This window comes from Sclerotinia sclerotiorum, genomic scaffold, assembly GCF_000146945.2.
Source record: "Sclerotinia sclerotiorum 1980 UF-70 scaffold_10 genomic scaffold, whole genome shotgun sequence".
Lineage (NCBI taxonomy): Eukaryota > Fungi > Ascomycota > Leotiomycetes > Helotiales > Sclerotiniaceae > Sclerotinia > Sclerotinia sclerotiorum.
In genome coordinates, this window is record NW_001820826.1 from 1,165,304 (window position 1) to 1,183,145 (window position 17,842).

The 17,842-nt window shown below is 42.1% G+C and overlaps 7 protein-coding genes across 7 annotated transcripts; 1 reads left to right on the forward strand and 6 right to left on the reverse strand.

Moving 5' to 3' along the window:
* Positions 1-1,028: 1,028 nt before the first annotated feature.
* SS1G_07950 (predicted protein) lies at positions 1,029-1,646 on the reverse strand (the record flags this gene model as incomplete). The annotated part of the gene is made up of 1 exon (XM_001591274.1): positions 1,029-1,646. One exon carries the CDS (start codon positions 1,644-1,646, stop codon positions 1,029-1,031), a length of 618 nt encoding a protein of 205 aa, XP_001591324.1.
* A 752-nt stretch (positions 1,647-2,398) lies between these two features.
* Positions 2,399-3,492, reverse strand: SS1G_07951 (predicted protein; the record flags this gene model as incomplete). The annotated part of the gene is made up of 4 exons (XM_001591275.1): positions 2,399-2,455; positions 2,516-2,564; positions 2,723-3,019; positions 3,263-3,492. 4 exons carry the CDS (start codon positions 3,490-3,492, stop codon positions 2,399-2,401), a joined length of 633 nt encoding a protein of 210 aa, XP_001591325.1.
* Positions 3,493-3,854: 362 nt separating this feature from the next.
* SS1G_07952 (predicted protein) lies at positions 3,855-4,271 on the reverse strand (the record flags this gene model as incomplete). The annotated part of the gene is made up of 2 exons (XM_001591276.1): positions 3,855-4,105; positions 4,241-4,271. The coding sequence occupies 2 exons, from the start codon at positions 4,269-4,271 to the stop codon at positions 3,855-3,857; spliced, it is 282 nt and encodes a 93-aa protein (XP_001591326.1).
* An 862-nt stretch (positions 4,272-5,133) lies between these two features.
* SS1G_07953 (predicted protein) lies at positions 5,134-5,592 on the reverse strand (the record flags this gene model as incomplete). The annotated part of the gene is made up of 1 exon (XM_001591277.1): positions 5,134-5,592. One exon carries the CDS (start codon positions 5,590-5,592, stop codon positions 5,134-5,136), a length of 459 nt encoding a protein of 152 aa, XP_001591327.1.
* Positions 5,593-7,766: 2,174 nt separating this feature from the next.
* Positions 7,767-9,105, reverse strand: SS1G_07954 (hypothetical protein; the record flags this gene model as incomplete). The annotated part of the gene is made up of 7 exons (XM_001591278.1): positions 7,767-7,803; positions 7,856-8,327; positions 8,382-8,438; positions 8,490-8,582; positions 8,635-8,767; positions 8,913-8,982; positions 9,065-9,105. 7 exons carry the CDS (start codon positions 9,103-9,105, stop codon positions 7,767-7,769), a joined length of 903 nt encoding a protein of 300 aa, XP_001591328.1.
* Positions 9,106-11,082: 1,977 nt separating this feature from the next.
* SS1G_07955 (hypothetical protein) lies at positions 11,083-14,030 on the reverse strand (the record flags this gene model as incomplete). Its single annotated transcript, XM_001591279.1, has 4 exons — positions 11,083-12,444; positions 12,497-12,968; positions 13,131-13,226; positions 13,288-14,030. 4 exons carry the CDS (start codon positions 14,028-14,030, stop codon positions 11,083-11,085), a joined length of 2,673 nt encoding a protein of 890 aa, XP_001591329.1.
* A 501-nt stretch (positions 14,031-14,531) lies between these two features.
* Positions 14,532-16,701, forward strand: SS1G_07956 (hypothetical protein; the record flags this gene model as incomplete). Its single annotated transcript, XM_001591280.1, has 2 exons — positions 14,532-14,819; positions 14,977-16,701. 2 exons carry the CDS (start codon positions 14,532-14,534, stop codon positions 16,699-16,701), a joined length of 2,013 nt encoding a protein of 670 aa, XP_001591330.1.
* Positions 16,702-17,842: the final 1,141 nt, after the last annotated feature.

The window sequence follows — 17,842 nt, forward strand, 5'->3', positions numbered from 1 at the left end:
GGGGGGGGGGGGGGGGGCAAATGTGCGGTTCCTAGAAGGAGACTGTGCTGGGTCTGATTGATAATCTCGCCCGTCACTTGAATAGTTGAGCGGACGTGGGACATCCGAAGTTTGGAATTCCATCCGCGGCTCCTTACAAGATCTGCACCAATTGCTTGCATTGTAGTTGTGGACGACAACTTTATAGTCCTTTCGGCTGCCTTGAGGAATAGGTTGGGTCCCTCGTTGAGCTGGTTTGTCTGACATCTTTCTTAATGTTGGTTGTGGATGGACAGTTTTGGCTTTGATGGTTCTTGTTGATGGAGAGAAAGGGAAACCAGAAGTGTTTTCAGAAGAAAATGAGCTCTTAAATAGACAAAGTTTGAGGACCGATGAGTCCTCAAAATCATGTATCCCTAGTTTGAGTAATCAAAGATATGATGAAAAATCATATGCTTGTGTCTTGCACTTTTGAATAGAAATTTGAAATTGATGTCATCGACTCTGAGTCCTAGTTCTGAAAATCACTCATCATTCATCATTCACAATGGCATATGACTGTCCAACAATATGCATACTCGCAATATCTCCCCTCCTCTATGTCTTGAACCTTCATAACTGTACATCCGCATCCCAACATACAGTTTAACATCGATAACATCATTGTGAGGAGCATGATATGACTCGGAACGTCTTTGATATCGCGAAAGTTCTTGTGGCATTTCGTTTAAGTGTTGGTTCGGATGTTGATTTGACTGTTGATTTTGATGATGATTGAAAGCGTCCATTTTAATAATCAATTTTGGAGATTATAAGGAGTAATAAAAAATATTGATAAAAAACATATCTAAAGTTTCTGAATCTTCAAAAACAGGTGATCGTAAGTGAATTATTGGAGATATGGCGGTGAATCATATTTCCTTTTAGTTTTGCACGTCTGGATACAAGCGTAAAATGTAACATCATCGCTTTTGATTTTTATGCCTAGTTACTATTCATTATCTCTTATTCTCCACCTCTCAAATTCATTTTTCCATCTATGAGATTGATTACTGATTCCTATCTCTTCTCCAATGATACCCTTCTTCCCTGTTTTGCGCATCACTTTGCCTAGCCGTTTGACTTGCCCGCAAGTCCCTTGTGCTCGTACTTTCTGGAATATCTTGGCTTGCCACGTCTTCCAGCCATTCCCTCACTCTGAGTTCAGTACCATCTACATATCGGCCAAATTTACTTGTTCCCTCAGGCCTTCTATACGGAATATCTCGAGCTCTTGGACGAGGAGTCTCGGACCTCCTAATTCCTGTTGTATCCGAAGACCGATGAGGCGGATCAAGTCGCCAGACTCCCATTCCTGAATCGTCACAATGATGGAAGTAGTACGGACATTTCTTTCCTCCCACATCAAAGTAACGCATCGGTGTTTCCGGCTGGTTTGTAGGCGCAGTGTATGCAAGGGTAGGAGAACGTGGTGATTCTCGTTGTGGCGCGGCTTCCCTGTATGAACCATGCGACGTAGGTCTGATACGAAGTCTAGGACAGGGTGGAGTTTCAAAAGAAACTCCACCCTGTGTATGAACCGTAAAAGTTCCGTGTGTTATGAACTCGAGGACGTAAATGCCGAGGCTCTGGTTGATATTCCTGCCGTTCGTCTCTATATCGAGCATTGGTTTCGGTATATGAAGCTCGAGTTCTGGTATCGGAACGTGGGTCAATGAATGCAGCACCTGGCCAGTATGATTTTCATAAATTTTCACCGCTGAATGCTGTCCATTTTCATCTTCACAAATTACCACAATTTCATCGGGAGGAAGTTCATGTTCGTCCTGTCGATGCCATGGTTGGACGGCGTCGGACTTTTTTTTGTTTTGTTTCTGTTGGTACGAGAAGGATACGGAAGACGTAGCACCCACGGATTACGTAGGTCCTGTATGTCTAATTGTATTCTGTCTAAAGAGCTAGCTACATATTGAAAGTAGTAAGTCTTATATAGACTTACTAAAAGAGCTAGTCTCTTTCGCGTTCGCTTAGTTCTTTATTACAGTAGTAATTGAATTGAAGTCATTCACTTCGTTCACACAGTTTCCGTTTTTGATTTTAGGTTCGATATTGATTGAATAGTGATTTGAGTTTCGAGTATCGAGTTTATAAGATTTAAGTTCTAATACAAATTTAATTTCAAAAGTATAGGTTTAATGCTGATAAAGTTAGCGGATTATGGTTGAAGAGAAAGGGAAATGAACAACGAAAATGAACGGAAGCTGGGTTCTTTACAGACAAAATCTGGGCGGTTTATGAATCTTTGATATTTGTTCAAATTTTACTATGTGAGTGGATTTGACACGAAAAATGACTCGGAAGTTTTGGAGTTGTAATATTATCGATTTGCTTTTTAAGTCTAACTATCATTCATTAAATTTCATTTACCCATTGCACATGTTCCCTGGTAGCTACCAATATGACAAATATCCCTGATCTATCACCATATTTCCTTCTCTCCTATCAGCTTTACTATTTGGTCTCCCATCTTCCATACCCTTGTTCCCCTCTTCTTACGGCGTTTTCGGAACTCATCGACATATTTCCTAAATCTCCTGTAAGTTGTTCTATTCAAGATTCTCTGTCCTGTGCCCGCACGTATGATACCTTTGAATTTTGAGCTTTATCGTGCCTTAGAAACGGATTATCTCGATGATAGTCGACGCCCTCCCGAATTCTCCCAGTTTCATGAGTAGCGGCGTACGGGGCTGATGATCTGCTACCAGTGTAATGCACAGATGTTGGCGGTGGGGCCTCAAATGTTTGGCCACTACCGAGTAGAGAACCAGTAGGATCTGCTGGAGAAAGATAAGATTGGGATTTCACAGTCTGAAGAGAAGCTTGACGCGTAATAGGTGGAGATTCAGTCACACTAATACTTGGTGGAGTTTCCTGATATCCAGCTCCAGAATACGAATTTTTGAAGGTAGATCCGCTGTTCGTAGGGGAAAGCGAGGCTTGGAGTGCTGCCTGTCGTCGAGATGTGGTGCCAGAATATGAACTACTAGATGAGGTAGATGCATTGTGGACAGGAAGGAGTGAGCGTGGATGTGACGTATATCTCTGATAACCTGCTCTACGATGTAGATCATGCATGGAATTTCTCTTGTTCACACGAAACGGTGAGTGTTGATGTGTTGGAGCTTGTCGAGGTGTGAGAGTGAAATTTGATCTACGAGATGTTATATAGTTCTCGCACGCACGCAGTCGTGAATCCAAACTAGGTGGAGTTTGTTGATATTACTCCTGAGGGTCAGAATATTGAGTAGCACCTCCGACATATGAAGTTCCAGACGGGGTATCATGAAATGGATCAAGATCTGTATCGCGAGTATCGAGTACCCTATCCGAATATGGATCCTCATAGACACGTTCCTGGCCTCGATGTGGTTGGTCTTCTCCAGCAAAATCTGATTGTCCGGTTCGATAAGCATGATGGTCCAATCCTTCGACGAAGTTTCCAGCGCGAGACATATTTGGATTTTTATTGGATGAACTTTAGGTGGGATTGTGATGTTTGCTAGAAACTTTGATATTGATAGGATATTTGTATCTTGATGGACTTTCAATGTAGATATTGATATTGAAAAGGGAAGTAGAAATTGGTGGGAGGTGGATCTCCTAAGTAGGCAAAATGTGGAAGATATATGAGTCCTTAATATACATATTAAAAATGAAGGAATCATAAAACTAATCACAAATCATGAGGTGGAACTCATCAATCTTGAATCACACACGAAAGATGACTCGAAAATCGCGGGTATGTAATATCATCGATTTTAGTTTCTAGATTTAAATTCTTCATGATCATCCATAAGTCATAATGCCAGCCATGCCTAATCTTCCTCAAAATAATGTCCCATATTTCTTTGTTTCCCTTTTTCTTCCTTTTCTGCTGCCCTATTCTCCTCAATAAGACGGGCTCTTCTCTGCTCCAACTCTTTGGCTTCATTATCCTCTTCTCCGCCACCAGAGCCACCAACCTTATGATAAACTCTATTCGCAACCACTTTATCCTCTTCTGCCTCCTCTTCAAACTTCTTACGTCTAGATGCCCTGTGCTTTTTCTTCAATGGCATGCACTTATCTAGATTTTCATTGCTAGTGTCAGTTTCCCGACATTGAAAATCATTGTCGCTAGCTCGAGCTTCGCTGGCTCGAGTTGCGCTTTCTCCGTACTGCTGACACTCGCTGTCATTCTCCCTTTACTTGTTGTATTCACGAATTGGTAGTTGACTTGACTTGGAAGACATCTCTCGGTTTGGTGTTCGGGTGATTATTGGTCGTACGTTTGAATATTGATTTGATGGGTTGAATACTAACTACGATATCCGATTCGAGTTGCTGGGTTGAAGTTGGGTTGGATGTTTGACTTGAATTTTATTTTGGATGGTTTGAATATTGATTTGGATATTTGGATCGAGTTTATGGATTTGAAGGTTATTGATAGTGGTTTAGTATTGGCTTTGATATTGATTAGAAAAAGAAGTAAAAACGAACAATACCAAAAGGCAAATGGGAAACACCTAAGTACACGGTGGCATAGGAAGTATGACTGATATATAAATCTGTTTTATTCATAATTTTTAAATATAAATAATCCCGCTTCAATTGATAATTCTTTGAACATGATTCGAAGCTTCATTTCAACGAGTCATAATTATACAATCTTTTGATATCTAAATACAAAAATATGACTCGTTCACACCGATTCATCATATTACATATCTATATAGATGACTCTGACACCAGTAGAATAGGCAAGAACTTAGAAGCATATAAGGAACAGTGAATAAGTAGAAGATGAATATAAACGTAACATCATCGATTATAGTTTCTAGCCTTGAGTAACATGTATAACCCCATCAAAATCACCACTCCCCCCAGTAAATATCCTCATCTACCAATCTAGAAGTATTCAAAGCTCCGAAGATCAAAGGACCAGCCCATTCCGAACTTCAAACACTGCGAGCTGAACTTTCTCGACTGTGGAACATAATCCTCCTACCTTCATTCCTTGCTATTACTTTACCAATCTGCTTGCTATACCTTATCTCACCTGCCTTCCATCCCCCTTCTCCCTCTCACTCTATATCCACACCTGATCTACATCTTTCACCTCTTTCGCGCATCCCCCTCCTTTCCCCGATCCGTAGCCCCGCCCATCTCGCCCTCCTCACATTTCCTCTCCTCAACATTTCTGGAAACACGAGTGTCTATGGTACGCATGCGAACCATACTACCATCTCTTGCCTTACAGGTAGCCTTGGTAGTCTTTTTGAAACGCACTGCACTACTCGTATCTCTTTTCTTATCCACAGTCGTCCGCGTCCCTTCCGGGTACATTGCATCTCCCAGATCTGTCGCTCCATGCGTCGACACAGGATGATCGCTAGCATACATCGCACCTCTTTTATTACCTGCCGTGATCGTAGTACCGGACTCTATTTTCGGAGTCCATATCTTGATTCCCCCACCAGTCGTAAGCTGTGTCTCCAGAAACATATGAGTTGCAGACAAATCATCATCTATACCCGTCGTTGTTATTTCTCGAAATGTATCTTTCGTTGACATTTTAGAATGTATATCGGTTTGAGTTGTATATTGACTTAGGTGTTGACTTGGATATTGAATATTGATTTGAGTATTGTTTTGGATGTTGTCTCTGATATTGATGATATTGGAAAGAGGAAGCAATAAATCCCACAACAAAACCAAGAAAAAAATTTATACAACCCCAGAACTCAGATTAATTCCTCTTATGAATAACCCGAAAAATCATTAGAAAAGCCATAATTGACTCGAAGCTAACTCTACCACTCACTGAATTGCCTCGTCGAATACTTCTTAAGAAACAATATATTAAAATCCTGAGCCCCACCAGTCACTCATACTCTCAATCTTAGTAATTACAGTCCGACTTCGTAAACTATGACTACAACCATGACTCTAAGGTCTTTGTTCTTCACACATGATCTCTTCACACATAATTTCTCCACTCACAATCTCCCCATATGCGCATTTCACAACCACAACAACACTACTATGAGTCCTTGATATCTATTCATCCAATCTCATAAATCATCATCTAATATACGTTGTCGCAAAGAGGAAAAAAGGAAGAGAAAATGCAAGAAAGGAAAAGGGAGGAATTGCAGGAAAAGAAAATCCGTGGTTTAAATCGAACATTGATTTCCCTTCTCGATGAACACAACGACAACTTTATCATTCAGTTCACAAATCCCATAATTTATAAACCTGTCAATCCTATAAGCCCGTAACCTCATCAAACTACTCAATCTCACAATTCATCTTCACCCCGCGTGAACTTAACACGGAAAGCCTCCCTCCTTGCCCTCCCCCCTCCCCCCACCCAAAACCTCAAACCGCAGCTCCAAGAACCGCAAACCCCAAATCCACACATCCATCAATATAAACCGGGCCCAAACCACCCACACAGCACCATAAAATCATTCATAACTCACCATAAAATCACACACATACATGCATGCATGGTCTTGGTCTTACTATACACCATCAGCATTCGCAAAGCACATCCCCATCTCCCACCTCCCATCCCTAATCAGCCGACTCCCTACCAAATAAATACACATAAATACATCCCCCCCGCTTCCCCTGCCTGGCAAATGCACTTACAACTGCACTTACACCTACACCTACACTTACACTTATACTTGCACTTGCACTTGCACTTGCGCTTACACCTGCACTTGCACATCTACCTAGTATCACCACGATAACCTTCACCCTAAACTCTTGCTTAAGAATTTAGGCGATTCGGAGGATTTTCTGTTCCTGTTTTCTTCTCTTCTCCTTTTATAATCGTTTTTCCTTCCTTAGGTTAGTAATTTTACCTTTAAATTGAGAATCTCGATCATTCATTTTCACTCTATTCATCTCATTCTCAGACTTACAGTTCTTATAGAAGAAAAAAATAAACCTCCCTCCCCTTTCCCCCCAAAAACAAAAAATAAACACAAATTCCCATCCCTAATATCAAATAACATCACATTTTACATTTCGCATTGTACACCTACACCAAAACCACTTAAAATTTTCTCATATCCTTTTTCTCTCTCTCCTCACATCACTCGAATGATATTTTGATATAGTACAAATCGACCAACATAAATAATCCCATCCATCACACAAGACATGCACGCTCAGCCATCCATTCTAAAGCCGTTCAACATTCAGCAACGGCCTGTCCACTACACCTCGCGCCACACTTCTCATCCATCCATTCTTTTCTCCACTCAATGCAAATCCATCCTTCTACCTAGCATATCAATCCATCGCTAGATGAAACGCCAGTCAAAGTTCGTTCACAAATATCCCCTTCGGTGTCATCTTCATCTCTGATGGCTTTTTCTCAAGAGATATCTCAAAGCATTCCATGCACACACGCATGTCATCATACCATAAAACAAAAAATCTAGGCAAAAAAGAAGGAAAAAGGAAAGATATTCTATGTACAGATCGTCCATCGTTACTCGCAACAAGAAATTTTAATCTTAACATGGCGGTATGTCGAGCTATCGGAATGACATCACTAGTATCTAGCGTCCGATCGCTCCCACATTTACGAGATCACATCCATGTGATTGTAGTTGCAGCAGTTTTCGGACTACACTTCGACATTTTGGTAGTATGTGGTGTCCGCATAATCGCATCCGATTACGCCCATTAAGGAGATTCGCCAAAGGCAATTTTAGAACCGAAACATATTAAACATCCATATCGTTCTGCCTAATGAAATAAGCCCTTTTGGATTTGTTAGTATGAGCTAAAAATTTCAAATCGTGGAAACACTTACTTGCAAGCCTCGTATGCAGACCAACAAATAGCAGTACTTGGCATAGTAGTAATCACTCTTGGTTTAACACCCTTGAAAAATCCGGCCAAACCTGCTCTTCGATGAATAACTCGACACCCTTCCACAAAACCACTGACATTTCTCAGTTCTGCATCCCTAGCCGTTCCTCTAGTTTGTAATAGAGTCTTAACCACATCCATAGGGGTTGTAAGCGCAGCTGCGAAACCTCCTCCAATCGCACCAGCTGTACAATGAGTCCATGGGTCATATTTTTTGGTAGGGTTCATAACGGTCGACAGCGATTCGTATGCGAGGAATTGAAGAGCAGTGAAAGGAACTGTCATGGAAAGTGTGGTAGGGTAGGAAACGTAGAACGAGGTAAGACCTTCGGTTCGGTAGACGTATCTAGCACAATCGAACATTGATTTGTACATTACTTTCGAATTATGCATTTGCATACGCTGTTTAATAACTATAGAGTGTCAGTGATATAAAACTTGTAGAAGATGCATTGTATATATCATACCATCAAAAGGATTCATGAGGGCATCACTAGCTATGGTTGCGCAAGCTCCACTAGTAGCTATCGATCGTTAGGAGATAATAACAAATTTAGGCCTTCACAAAAACAAACCAGCAGCAAGAGGATGATGAACACCAGCTTTGTTTCCTCCCATAAGATGTTTCACAGCTTCATAAGTAGCAAAATAAACAGCATGTGCGGGTCCTAAAATGTTATCAGTACTTTTCCGCGCTTATCCGATTTGACCGAAACTGACCAGCTCCCACAACCACACTTGACATTCCGCGCCATAAACTGAGAAGCCCCTCTCCAGTAGCTATCCGGTATCCTCCTTGTATCATACCATTGTATACGGCGGATGGGGTGGGGTTGAGGATTTGCATTCGGGTCTGCGTCATGTCAATATCGCCTCTTGCCTCCATCCGAGGGACAATTCTTATATACCTTGATAGCATCGATCGGATACATAACCGTATGTTCCTATAGGTCGATCAATATCAATTGGATAGAGTTCCGCAGGTCTCATGAGCGTACCGCGATTCCGGCAAAGGCGCCCGCGGCCATATTCTGAATCAACGAAAAATTTGGTGGGAGAGATTCATAACTAGCCAACACGGTATCAGTATTTTGCGCCTGCAAGCAGATGTAAGAAAAGATCCAATTGCTCTCATAGCATCAACACATACTCCTCAAATGCCTCCACAGGCTCTGCGTCCGGCTTAGCCATTTGGGCTAACACCGCAGATCCTCCTCCAACTTGAGCTGATTGAAGAGCCAGGTTGTCGACTTCCGTAGAATCAACAATGAACGTCGCAGTTCGATGAAGATTCCAAGTGTGGAAATGGAGAAACTTCTAACCTAATAGAATATTTCTGCGATCGAGTTGTGGTTGAGGTTGAGGGGAAGAGGAGGGGTGGCGGACTGATTGGCAGATATAGGTTGAAAGTTGAAAGCAAAATTAAAAAAGTGGTTGATGCTTGCTGCTATGTTTGTTTCTTGGATGAACAGGGGTTATTGCTAACGAAATCGGGACCGAAAGAGCTTTATACAGAGGTTGAAACAAGAAACGGCTTTTATATTATATATAAAAGGAAATCCAATCTGTTTTATATCCTATAATTAGAAGATAGAAAGAATAATAAATTTCAAAGACTTTGTGAGGGTTTTCTGATTTCCGAAAACGAACTACAAATAATAATCACAACGGGAACTAAAACACAAATATAAATGCGAATTGATATAGATAAATTGCTTATATGGAGCAATAATAAGTGAATCAAGACAAAATAGATAAATTTGAGTAATAAACGGCTTTTACAAACGTCCGACGAATAGTTCCTAGTCCGGGAAAGTGAATATCCTCGGAAAGAGAAATGTCCTGCCAGTATATCAAGTATCCGGAGTAATAGTATATATATAGTATATACTCCTATCTAATATGCATTTGAATATTACGTATTACCATTGAAAAATTCGAATTCTTTGTCTTTCTCTCCCTCCGCTTTCGCAGCCTTTGATCGGATTTTCTGCTTATTGCCTGTCCGCCTTGCTCACTGTTCGTTGACTTCTCGGATCCTTTCTACCGAGTGAAAATACTACTTTATCTAGATCTGTCAAGAAGGAAGATAAGCTTACCAAAGTTATGCAATATGTTCCGGGTTCTGCGACTGTATGAATTAATATATCCAGAGAGACATTTGTCTTTTTCTCTCTCCTAAACAAACTGATTGTGAAGCGATCCGGTTATTTGGTATCTAAGTATGTAGGTACAGTAGCAATACGATTCAGATTCAGATTTAGATTTAGATTTAGATTTAGATTTTCCAACCAACTGACCCCTCCCTACCCAGCTAATCGGTTACTGGGGCATTTCCCCTTTCACAGCTCGCGCATCAGGTTCGCAGCAAACAAGGCGTAGAAGCAAAGGGAAAATCCATTTAGCGACAGAAAGACAACGGTCACAGGCGTGCAACAAAGCCCAAGCACGGTCCCGAAAATAGAAAGATCCCTGGGTAACCTTAGCCAACACCACGGGAGCCAGCCTTAGCCTGAGCCTTATCAATGCCCATGGCATCATCGGCATCATCATCGTACGACATTTCATATTTTTTCCCAAACATCTTATAATCCTAAAACTTTCATCATGCCATTCCTGCAGAATACCATTTCAATGCCAGTTCAGAATGCCATTCTGGCAGATTCCCATCATAACCTCCCCGGGATTGTATTTCGGGAATGCTGATGAAATTGTTAGCCTTTAGTACTTGATGGCTGAATTGAGGACATCGCTTGAAGAAAGAGGCTTGAAATCTCGACTTTGGTGTTTGTATTTTGTATTCGGTGTCTCCGGGGACAATTTTAAGATTATTGTTACAGCACTTCCACTACCTAGTATCTATTCTGATGAGACCTAGGTTGTATTCTTACTATTGTGAGTCATTTTCTCAACGACATCAATCAATATTAGTTAGCACTGGCCATCATATTTACCCAATTGTGTATGTATTTGATATTCTGATCAGGGCACTCGTATTTCTTCAAATAATGTTGAATGATATGATATTTGATGTCAAAATTTCATGCTTAAAATATGCTCATATTGCAAGTGGCTTCGCTTCAAACCCAGGGGCTCCGGCCGATACCATGCATATATCTTCCCTTTCGCCAAAAATGCCTCAGACTCCATAACCTTCATAATCCCTCACTACCAAATGCTAACTCCGGGTCTACCATTTGTTTGCGCCTTTTGAAATTGATACACAAGTCCTAAGACTCCAGCTCCTCCAGTACCATCACCATCTTCCTCCTCATCTTGACCGTCAGCGTCTGCCTTTGCTGGAGACACTTCCCAAGTGGATTCACCCAGGTTTGCAACTGTGTCATCGACTGCATAAGATCTTCCAGGTTGAGCGACGGGTCGGCCTGGTCCATTCTCGTCCTCCATCGGATCTTCAATAATATTGTTTCCTCTACGAGCTTGATATCGTGATCGAGAACTTCGTCTAACACTACGAGCTCCCAATTCAGATGATGGCGGTTGGTGACGTGGATCCAAAAGAATGGAGGCCATAGGAGATCCAGTAGCAGTAGTATTAGATGGGAATCGAGGTGTCCGAACTGCTTGCTGTGGAACATAAGGTGCTCTATTCATGGGCCTTACATCACTTCGTCCCATCCTTGAGCTCTGCAAATCCGCACCCGATGTGGGAGACGAAATCAAACCTGGAAAGGCTGGAGGAGGATAGAATTGTTGTCGCAATCCTGGTGGGTTATGTCCTGGTACACCTGTTTTTGGATTGAGCAAATAGTTGTCCAGGAAGTTATAGTATGAGGCGGCCATCTTTCCATGCTTGGTGGAATAATAATCCTCTCGCATGTCGCTCTTGGCTTTACCTTGTGTCGGAGCTCTACCATCTCCCTTCTTGAAATCGAAGACGGCGAATGAGCAAACATATCCCACACCATCAACATGAACTGTGAATTCTCTGAAGAAGTCAATGATCTGATCGGCGCACTTTGGCAAGCTGAACCATAACAGAAATGGAGTAATTATGATGCTAAATACTTCTTCGATGAAAATCATAAGTTTAAGTTGGTAGAGCGTGGAAAACTCGCGTTTAACTTCGTCGCTGTGGAGTCGATCTTGCCAGTGGTTGGGCATGTAATGAGTATATTCTATCACTTGCCGGAGTGCATACTCGGGGTCAAAAACCTCATTTTCTTCTGGTATCATACCATTTGTGATAGCCCAGAGCGATCCAAAGACTCCTATGTAGAATAATACCGGCCTCTCCGAGGTGATGTCAAATCCGGCCAAAACTTCAGAATCCCAGACCGTGGCAACTACCAAAACGGAAACAACGGCTCCGGCCATGAATGTTATAAATTTAGCCATATGGGCCGTTTTCACGTTTGGAAATTGATTGAGATACCGTGATGCAAAAGGGTAAGACATGTTTAACCGCTTGTTAAATAAATGGTGAAGCTCATTGAACTCCCTAAATTTCCACTCCGCAAGAGGCGTATATCCCCGTGAGCCGAGAGCAGCGGGATTTTTATGATATTGCTAAATCTCTAGTTAGCTGGCGTTCACGGTTCGAAGATAGGGCAAAAATTACATTGAAGTATTTGAAGAAATACACAATCACCACATAGATGACAATGACCGGAGCACAGATAACGTTCATTAAACCAGCGAAAAGGAATCTATTCCGCAACCCATCGCTCAACTCTCGCCGATGAGAATCTTTCAGAACCAATTGTCTGACCTGACCATAGTCATTGAAGACAAAGTCTAATATGCACCACTCTAAGTTCCACTGTAAGGTTTTTGAAAATAGCTGTCGGCCTTGCAGAAATGGTAGGGGTAGAGTAAGGTCCAGAATTTCCTTGTTAAACAGGGCAATAAGGTAGTTTTCTTTCCTCATCAAACGATTGGCTATATCGTGGGCATCAAGTCGTTGTTTTGATTGAGTCCCCAAGACAAATTTCCGATTATCCGGCGAAATCCTCTCCACTGTCATGGGATTTGCGTCTCGCAGAGCCATTAACCTAGCAATAACATCTTGAAAGGATACAGTCTGCATATTGCTATCTTGTATCTCAAGAAGATAGGTAAAAAAGTCACGCATTTTCATAAGCCTCGGGAGATCCGTCAGAAGCTGATATACTCTATAGAGTACAAATAGGCAGACTAGCCAAATTGCTACATTCGACATTCCGGATATCTTCTTTGTACATTGTGGAACTAACGCGTACTCCAAGCTGCGAGCATCGCCGCGGTAGATCTTTTTATAGTCTACACATTGTGTAAGGAAAGTCGTAAATACTGCTACAAAAACAAGTGTGCTAGCAAAAAAGGAAAAAATAATTAGTTTAGGCTGCCTTCACCTTAGACGGATGGACTTACAGGATGTCAATGACTTTGGCGAGAACTATACACCAAATTCCCGCCCCCTCAAAATAAGCGTATAGATCTCCGATGAAATTATCTAGATTTGTTACGTTGACCCATCGATACATAGCTTTATCTTTCGGACTGCCTGTCAAGTAAAATCCGGTGTTTTGAGGGATAGACTGTGGTGTGTGCGGCACACCAGTCGCCCTATTTCCGCCGTCTTCATGTAATTTCTGTTGTTCCTGCGTCATCTCCCAATGAGCTCTATCTCTTTCTTCTTTTATCTGTTGTGCGGATGGTCCCGGTACTGCAGGTGCTCTCTTTGGCAGCGCCGTCTGCCTTGCTCGGATGTGGTTTGGAGTCTCCGGATCAGCATGTCGATTATTTCCCTCGATCAACAATGAGGCAGGCACATCATCATCTGAATCTTCTTCAAGTAACCTTGGCGATTCTGCCAAATTATGTGAGCGACCTTTGCCTTTCCCCTTACGATTATAACCCTGTTTCTGAGGTGTCTGTTGTTGATCAGACAGAAATGCCGTACTTTCTGTGACAGACTCGCCGCTGATTACATCTGCTGGATTTCCTAACTCATCATCCTTAAATCTTAGATTCTCTTCATCGATTGCCATTGCCGCTCGTTCCTCTACGTCCATATCCGATCCGGATGCCTCGTCGTGAGCACGTAATGAATCATATATCGATCGTCCTTGTGTATTTGATGGTAGAAGCCGTGAGATAAGATTGGAAGCCATCATTATGAGGAGAGGCACTCAGATTGGCCAAGCTATGTATGTGCAAGATAGTTCTATAAATGCATGCGAGTTAGACTTTTTGGCTTCTACTGAAGATTGCAAAGGGCTGCAGATGTCGGCTGAAAACGGTCAAACACAGAAAATGACCATGCGAGTGGTTGTAAGATCAAATAGAATATTAAATATGATACATGACTGGCGAAATCCAGGCATACGGTCAACAAATCTCCAAGGTCAGCTGAATTATGTCGGTGGTTTCAAAAGGTGTAGTTAAAATAGAGAGCACGAGATAGTAGGTGAATGACGCCCACTTCCAGGCGATATGGCAGCTCGATTATCTGCCGGTTTGACCGCTTTCTTATCAACTTAAAGTGGCTTAGCGCATTTATACCCACGAGAGATCTTGAAGATCTTGGGACTTGTGTTCGAGACAATCAAAACAGCGAATGTTTGAAATAATCTCAAAGATAAGAGAAAAGTTGTACACAAATCTGGCGAATCATGACGACTGATTATTTTACTCGCAAACAATCATATTCAGGTTTTAGTGACGGGGCAGATTCTCCTGGGAGTCCTTTGGCATCACGAACCAATCCATTATCTTCAAAAGTCACGAGTGTCCTTTCCGCATCTTATGCCGATTCAGATATCAGAGATGCTCTGTCCTTGTTAGACAAACGAGGTATACAAAACACTGCTGAGACTAGACGACAGTTGAGGTTAGATGTTCACAGGGAGGTTATTGAAAGTAATGGCGACATAATTCGTGAATTTGGCCATGTTGCCGAGGTATGAGGCTTCTTCCTCCTGTGTTCAGAACTCTCATCTCATTCAAATATAGCAACTTAAACGCATTGGCCTTACCATTGCTACTCTCAATCAAGGGTGCGAAGAGATGAAGCGGCACATTTCAGCTGCTCATCAAGAAACAGCTCCGGTCTTACAGGAAGCTTCCGAGCTCATGAAGCAGCAGGAACAGATGCAAGCAAAGCAGGAATTGTTAAATGCCTTTAATGCACATTTTGTTATGTCCGATGATGATATTGCAATGCTCACTTCAACCGCTGAGCCTGTGAATGATAGATTTTTCTCCATTCTGAGTAGAGCGAAGAAAATTCAAAATGATTGTGAGATTTTACTTGGGACAGAAAATCAACGCCTGGGATTGGAAATTATGGAACAAACCTCAAAGAATATTAATGGTGCTTTTCAAAAACTTTATCGATGGATACAAAGAGAGTTCAAGACACTCAATCTGGAAAATCCACAGATAAGTTCTTCAATCCGCCGCGCCCTTCGCGTACTAGCAGAACGGCCATCGCTCTTCCAAAGTTGTCTTGACTTTTTTGCTGAAGCAAGGGAGAATATACTCTCGGATGGATTTTATACTGCATTGACTGGGACCACCGTTGGAGGTGACGAAGATCCTTCAATAAAACCAATCGAATTAGTAGCTCATGACCCACTACGTTATGTAGGGGACATGCTGGCCTGGACTCATTCTGCTACGGTAGGTGAGAGAGAAGCTCTTGAAGTCCTCTTCATTTCAGACGGCGATGAGATCGCAAAAGGGATACAAGCAGGGCTAGATAGTGAGCCTTGGAATCGTATAGCTGAAAGCGAGGACGAGGTTGGCCATTTTGATGGTTTGAAAGCTCTCAACGAATTAGTAGATCGAGATGTAGCAGGTGTTGCGCGGGTTCTCCGCCAAAAAATTGGCCAAGTGATACAAAGTCATGAAGAGACGATAATGGCATACAAAATAGCAAACCTGTTGAATTTCTACCGCGGTACATTCCAAAGGTTGCTCGGAGACGACTCAGTTCTTCTCGACTCTCTTGCGACCCTTGAAGAGTCGGCATTACGCCAATTCCGGGCTTTAATGCGCGACCATATCACCAGCCTCCAAGCCGAAACCCAGGTTGCCCCTCCTAATCTCAGTCCACCCGATTTCCTGCATGAAGGCTTGAAACAATTAACTGCCATCATGAAAACATATGAAACATCCTTCACATCTCCGGAGACCCGAGAAGCTGGCTTTGAGCCCATTCTCACCGAAGCATTCGACCCTTTCATGAAAGGCAGCGAAAACGTCGCAAAGGATCTCTCAGCTCCTAGAAGTACAATCTTCACAATAAACTGCCTCCTATCCGCCCGAGCGACCCTCGCACCTTTCGACTTCACTATCTCCCGCGTTTCACAAATCAAAGATACAATAGAAGAACACGCCGCCACTCTCATAGACCACCAATATATCTTCTTCCTTGAAAAGTCTGCTCTACAGCCGCTCCTACAAGCCTTGTCCGCCACCACGGATATTAGAGATCACCCAGTATTCCAACCTGCATCTTTAATCCAAGCCTCTCAAACCCTAGATGATTTCCTACCTTCGGCATTAATGGACGCGATGGAGAATCTTAAAGATCTGCAAAATAGTATGTTGGTGCGACAAATTACCGAAGAGGCCGCGGAGAAATTCTGCGACGACTTCGAGAAGGTGGAAGAGAGACTTATGAAGGCCGATGAGGAACGGGAGGAAAGTCTGGATGAGAAGGATGGAGAGCCCCACCACGTACGAGCGTTATACCCTAGAACTGGGGGAGAAATTAGGGTTTTATTATCCATAAGGATCTGGAATATGTTCAAGACTTGGAGACTGGAGATTACATAGGAGAATTATAAAGGGTATTTAGCTCTTTATACATTTCACACTCTTCCTTTCCCTGTATTTTTCGTACATTGTACTCAATACTCCAAGTATAAATGATATTCCAAGTGGATTCAACAGGTCGGCCAATTAGTTAAAAGGGTCGAATCGTCATCATTCGATATTATCATTGCTATTGTTTTCAACAATTGAAGCTCGCCATCTTTGGCAGAACATCGCACAGTTGTGCCTCGGACTCAAAGCCAAGTAATCTTTTTCCCCGGAAATCTACTCTGCTACCAGAAAGTATAAAACTAGCTTAGTCGTTTTGGAGATTACTATCTTCTGGTATGTGCATAGGGTTTCTGAGTTGTATATTCTCTGGCTGCACGAGTTGGATACAAAACCTTAATCTATGTTAACATGGAGGACGAAGTTTATACATCAACAACGGCAGTGATCCCCTAGCAAACCTTGAATTTCTCAATGCGGTGGATCTCTTTCATCATGCTTATAATCAAATCACTCCGGCTGACCCGCCGGAGCAGCACCCGATGCACAGAGTTAGAGCATCCATACCCGCTATAACGTGAAGGAATTTTTCCGTCGCTTTAAACGGATAATGATGAGAGAAAAACAAACTTTCAAGGATCATTTTCCAACTTGATGATGCCATGTAAAACACTGCAGTAGTGGAGCTGGCTTTTATTTCTCTCATATTATAGCAAAACTTGATTATACTCCCAATACAAGGATCGATAGTTCAAGGCAGACGATAGAAAACTTTATTATCATCGACGCAATCAGCACGAGTGTAAGCTAAACAGAAAACGGCAGTTCCATCCATATCGTAATTAATATACGGCAGAAGCGTTATGATGATCTAGAAACAAATCTTTCATTCTATTTCTAAAAGATTGATAAGATTAGGTGTGTATCCGTACAACTAGCCAGGGGGCGATTTGATACATGTGGATCATGAAAATTTTGATATATCCGGGAGTTGTATGGATTTGCCGATCTAGAATGCTTATTGGTTAATTCGGGGATGTATTAGTGTATCCGTCAGATTGTTACCCATCGAGCTTACTATTATGAGGAGGATATTATTTTAGTGGAGTTTCAAACGGTCGGATGGGTGTGAGATTTTGTAACTCCTCTCTCA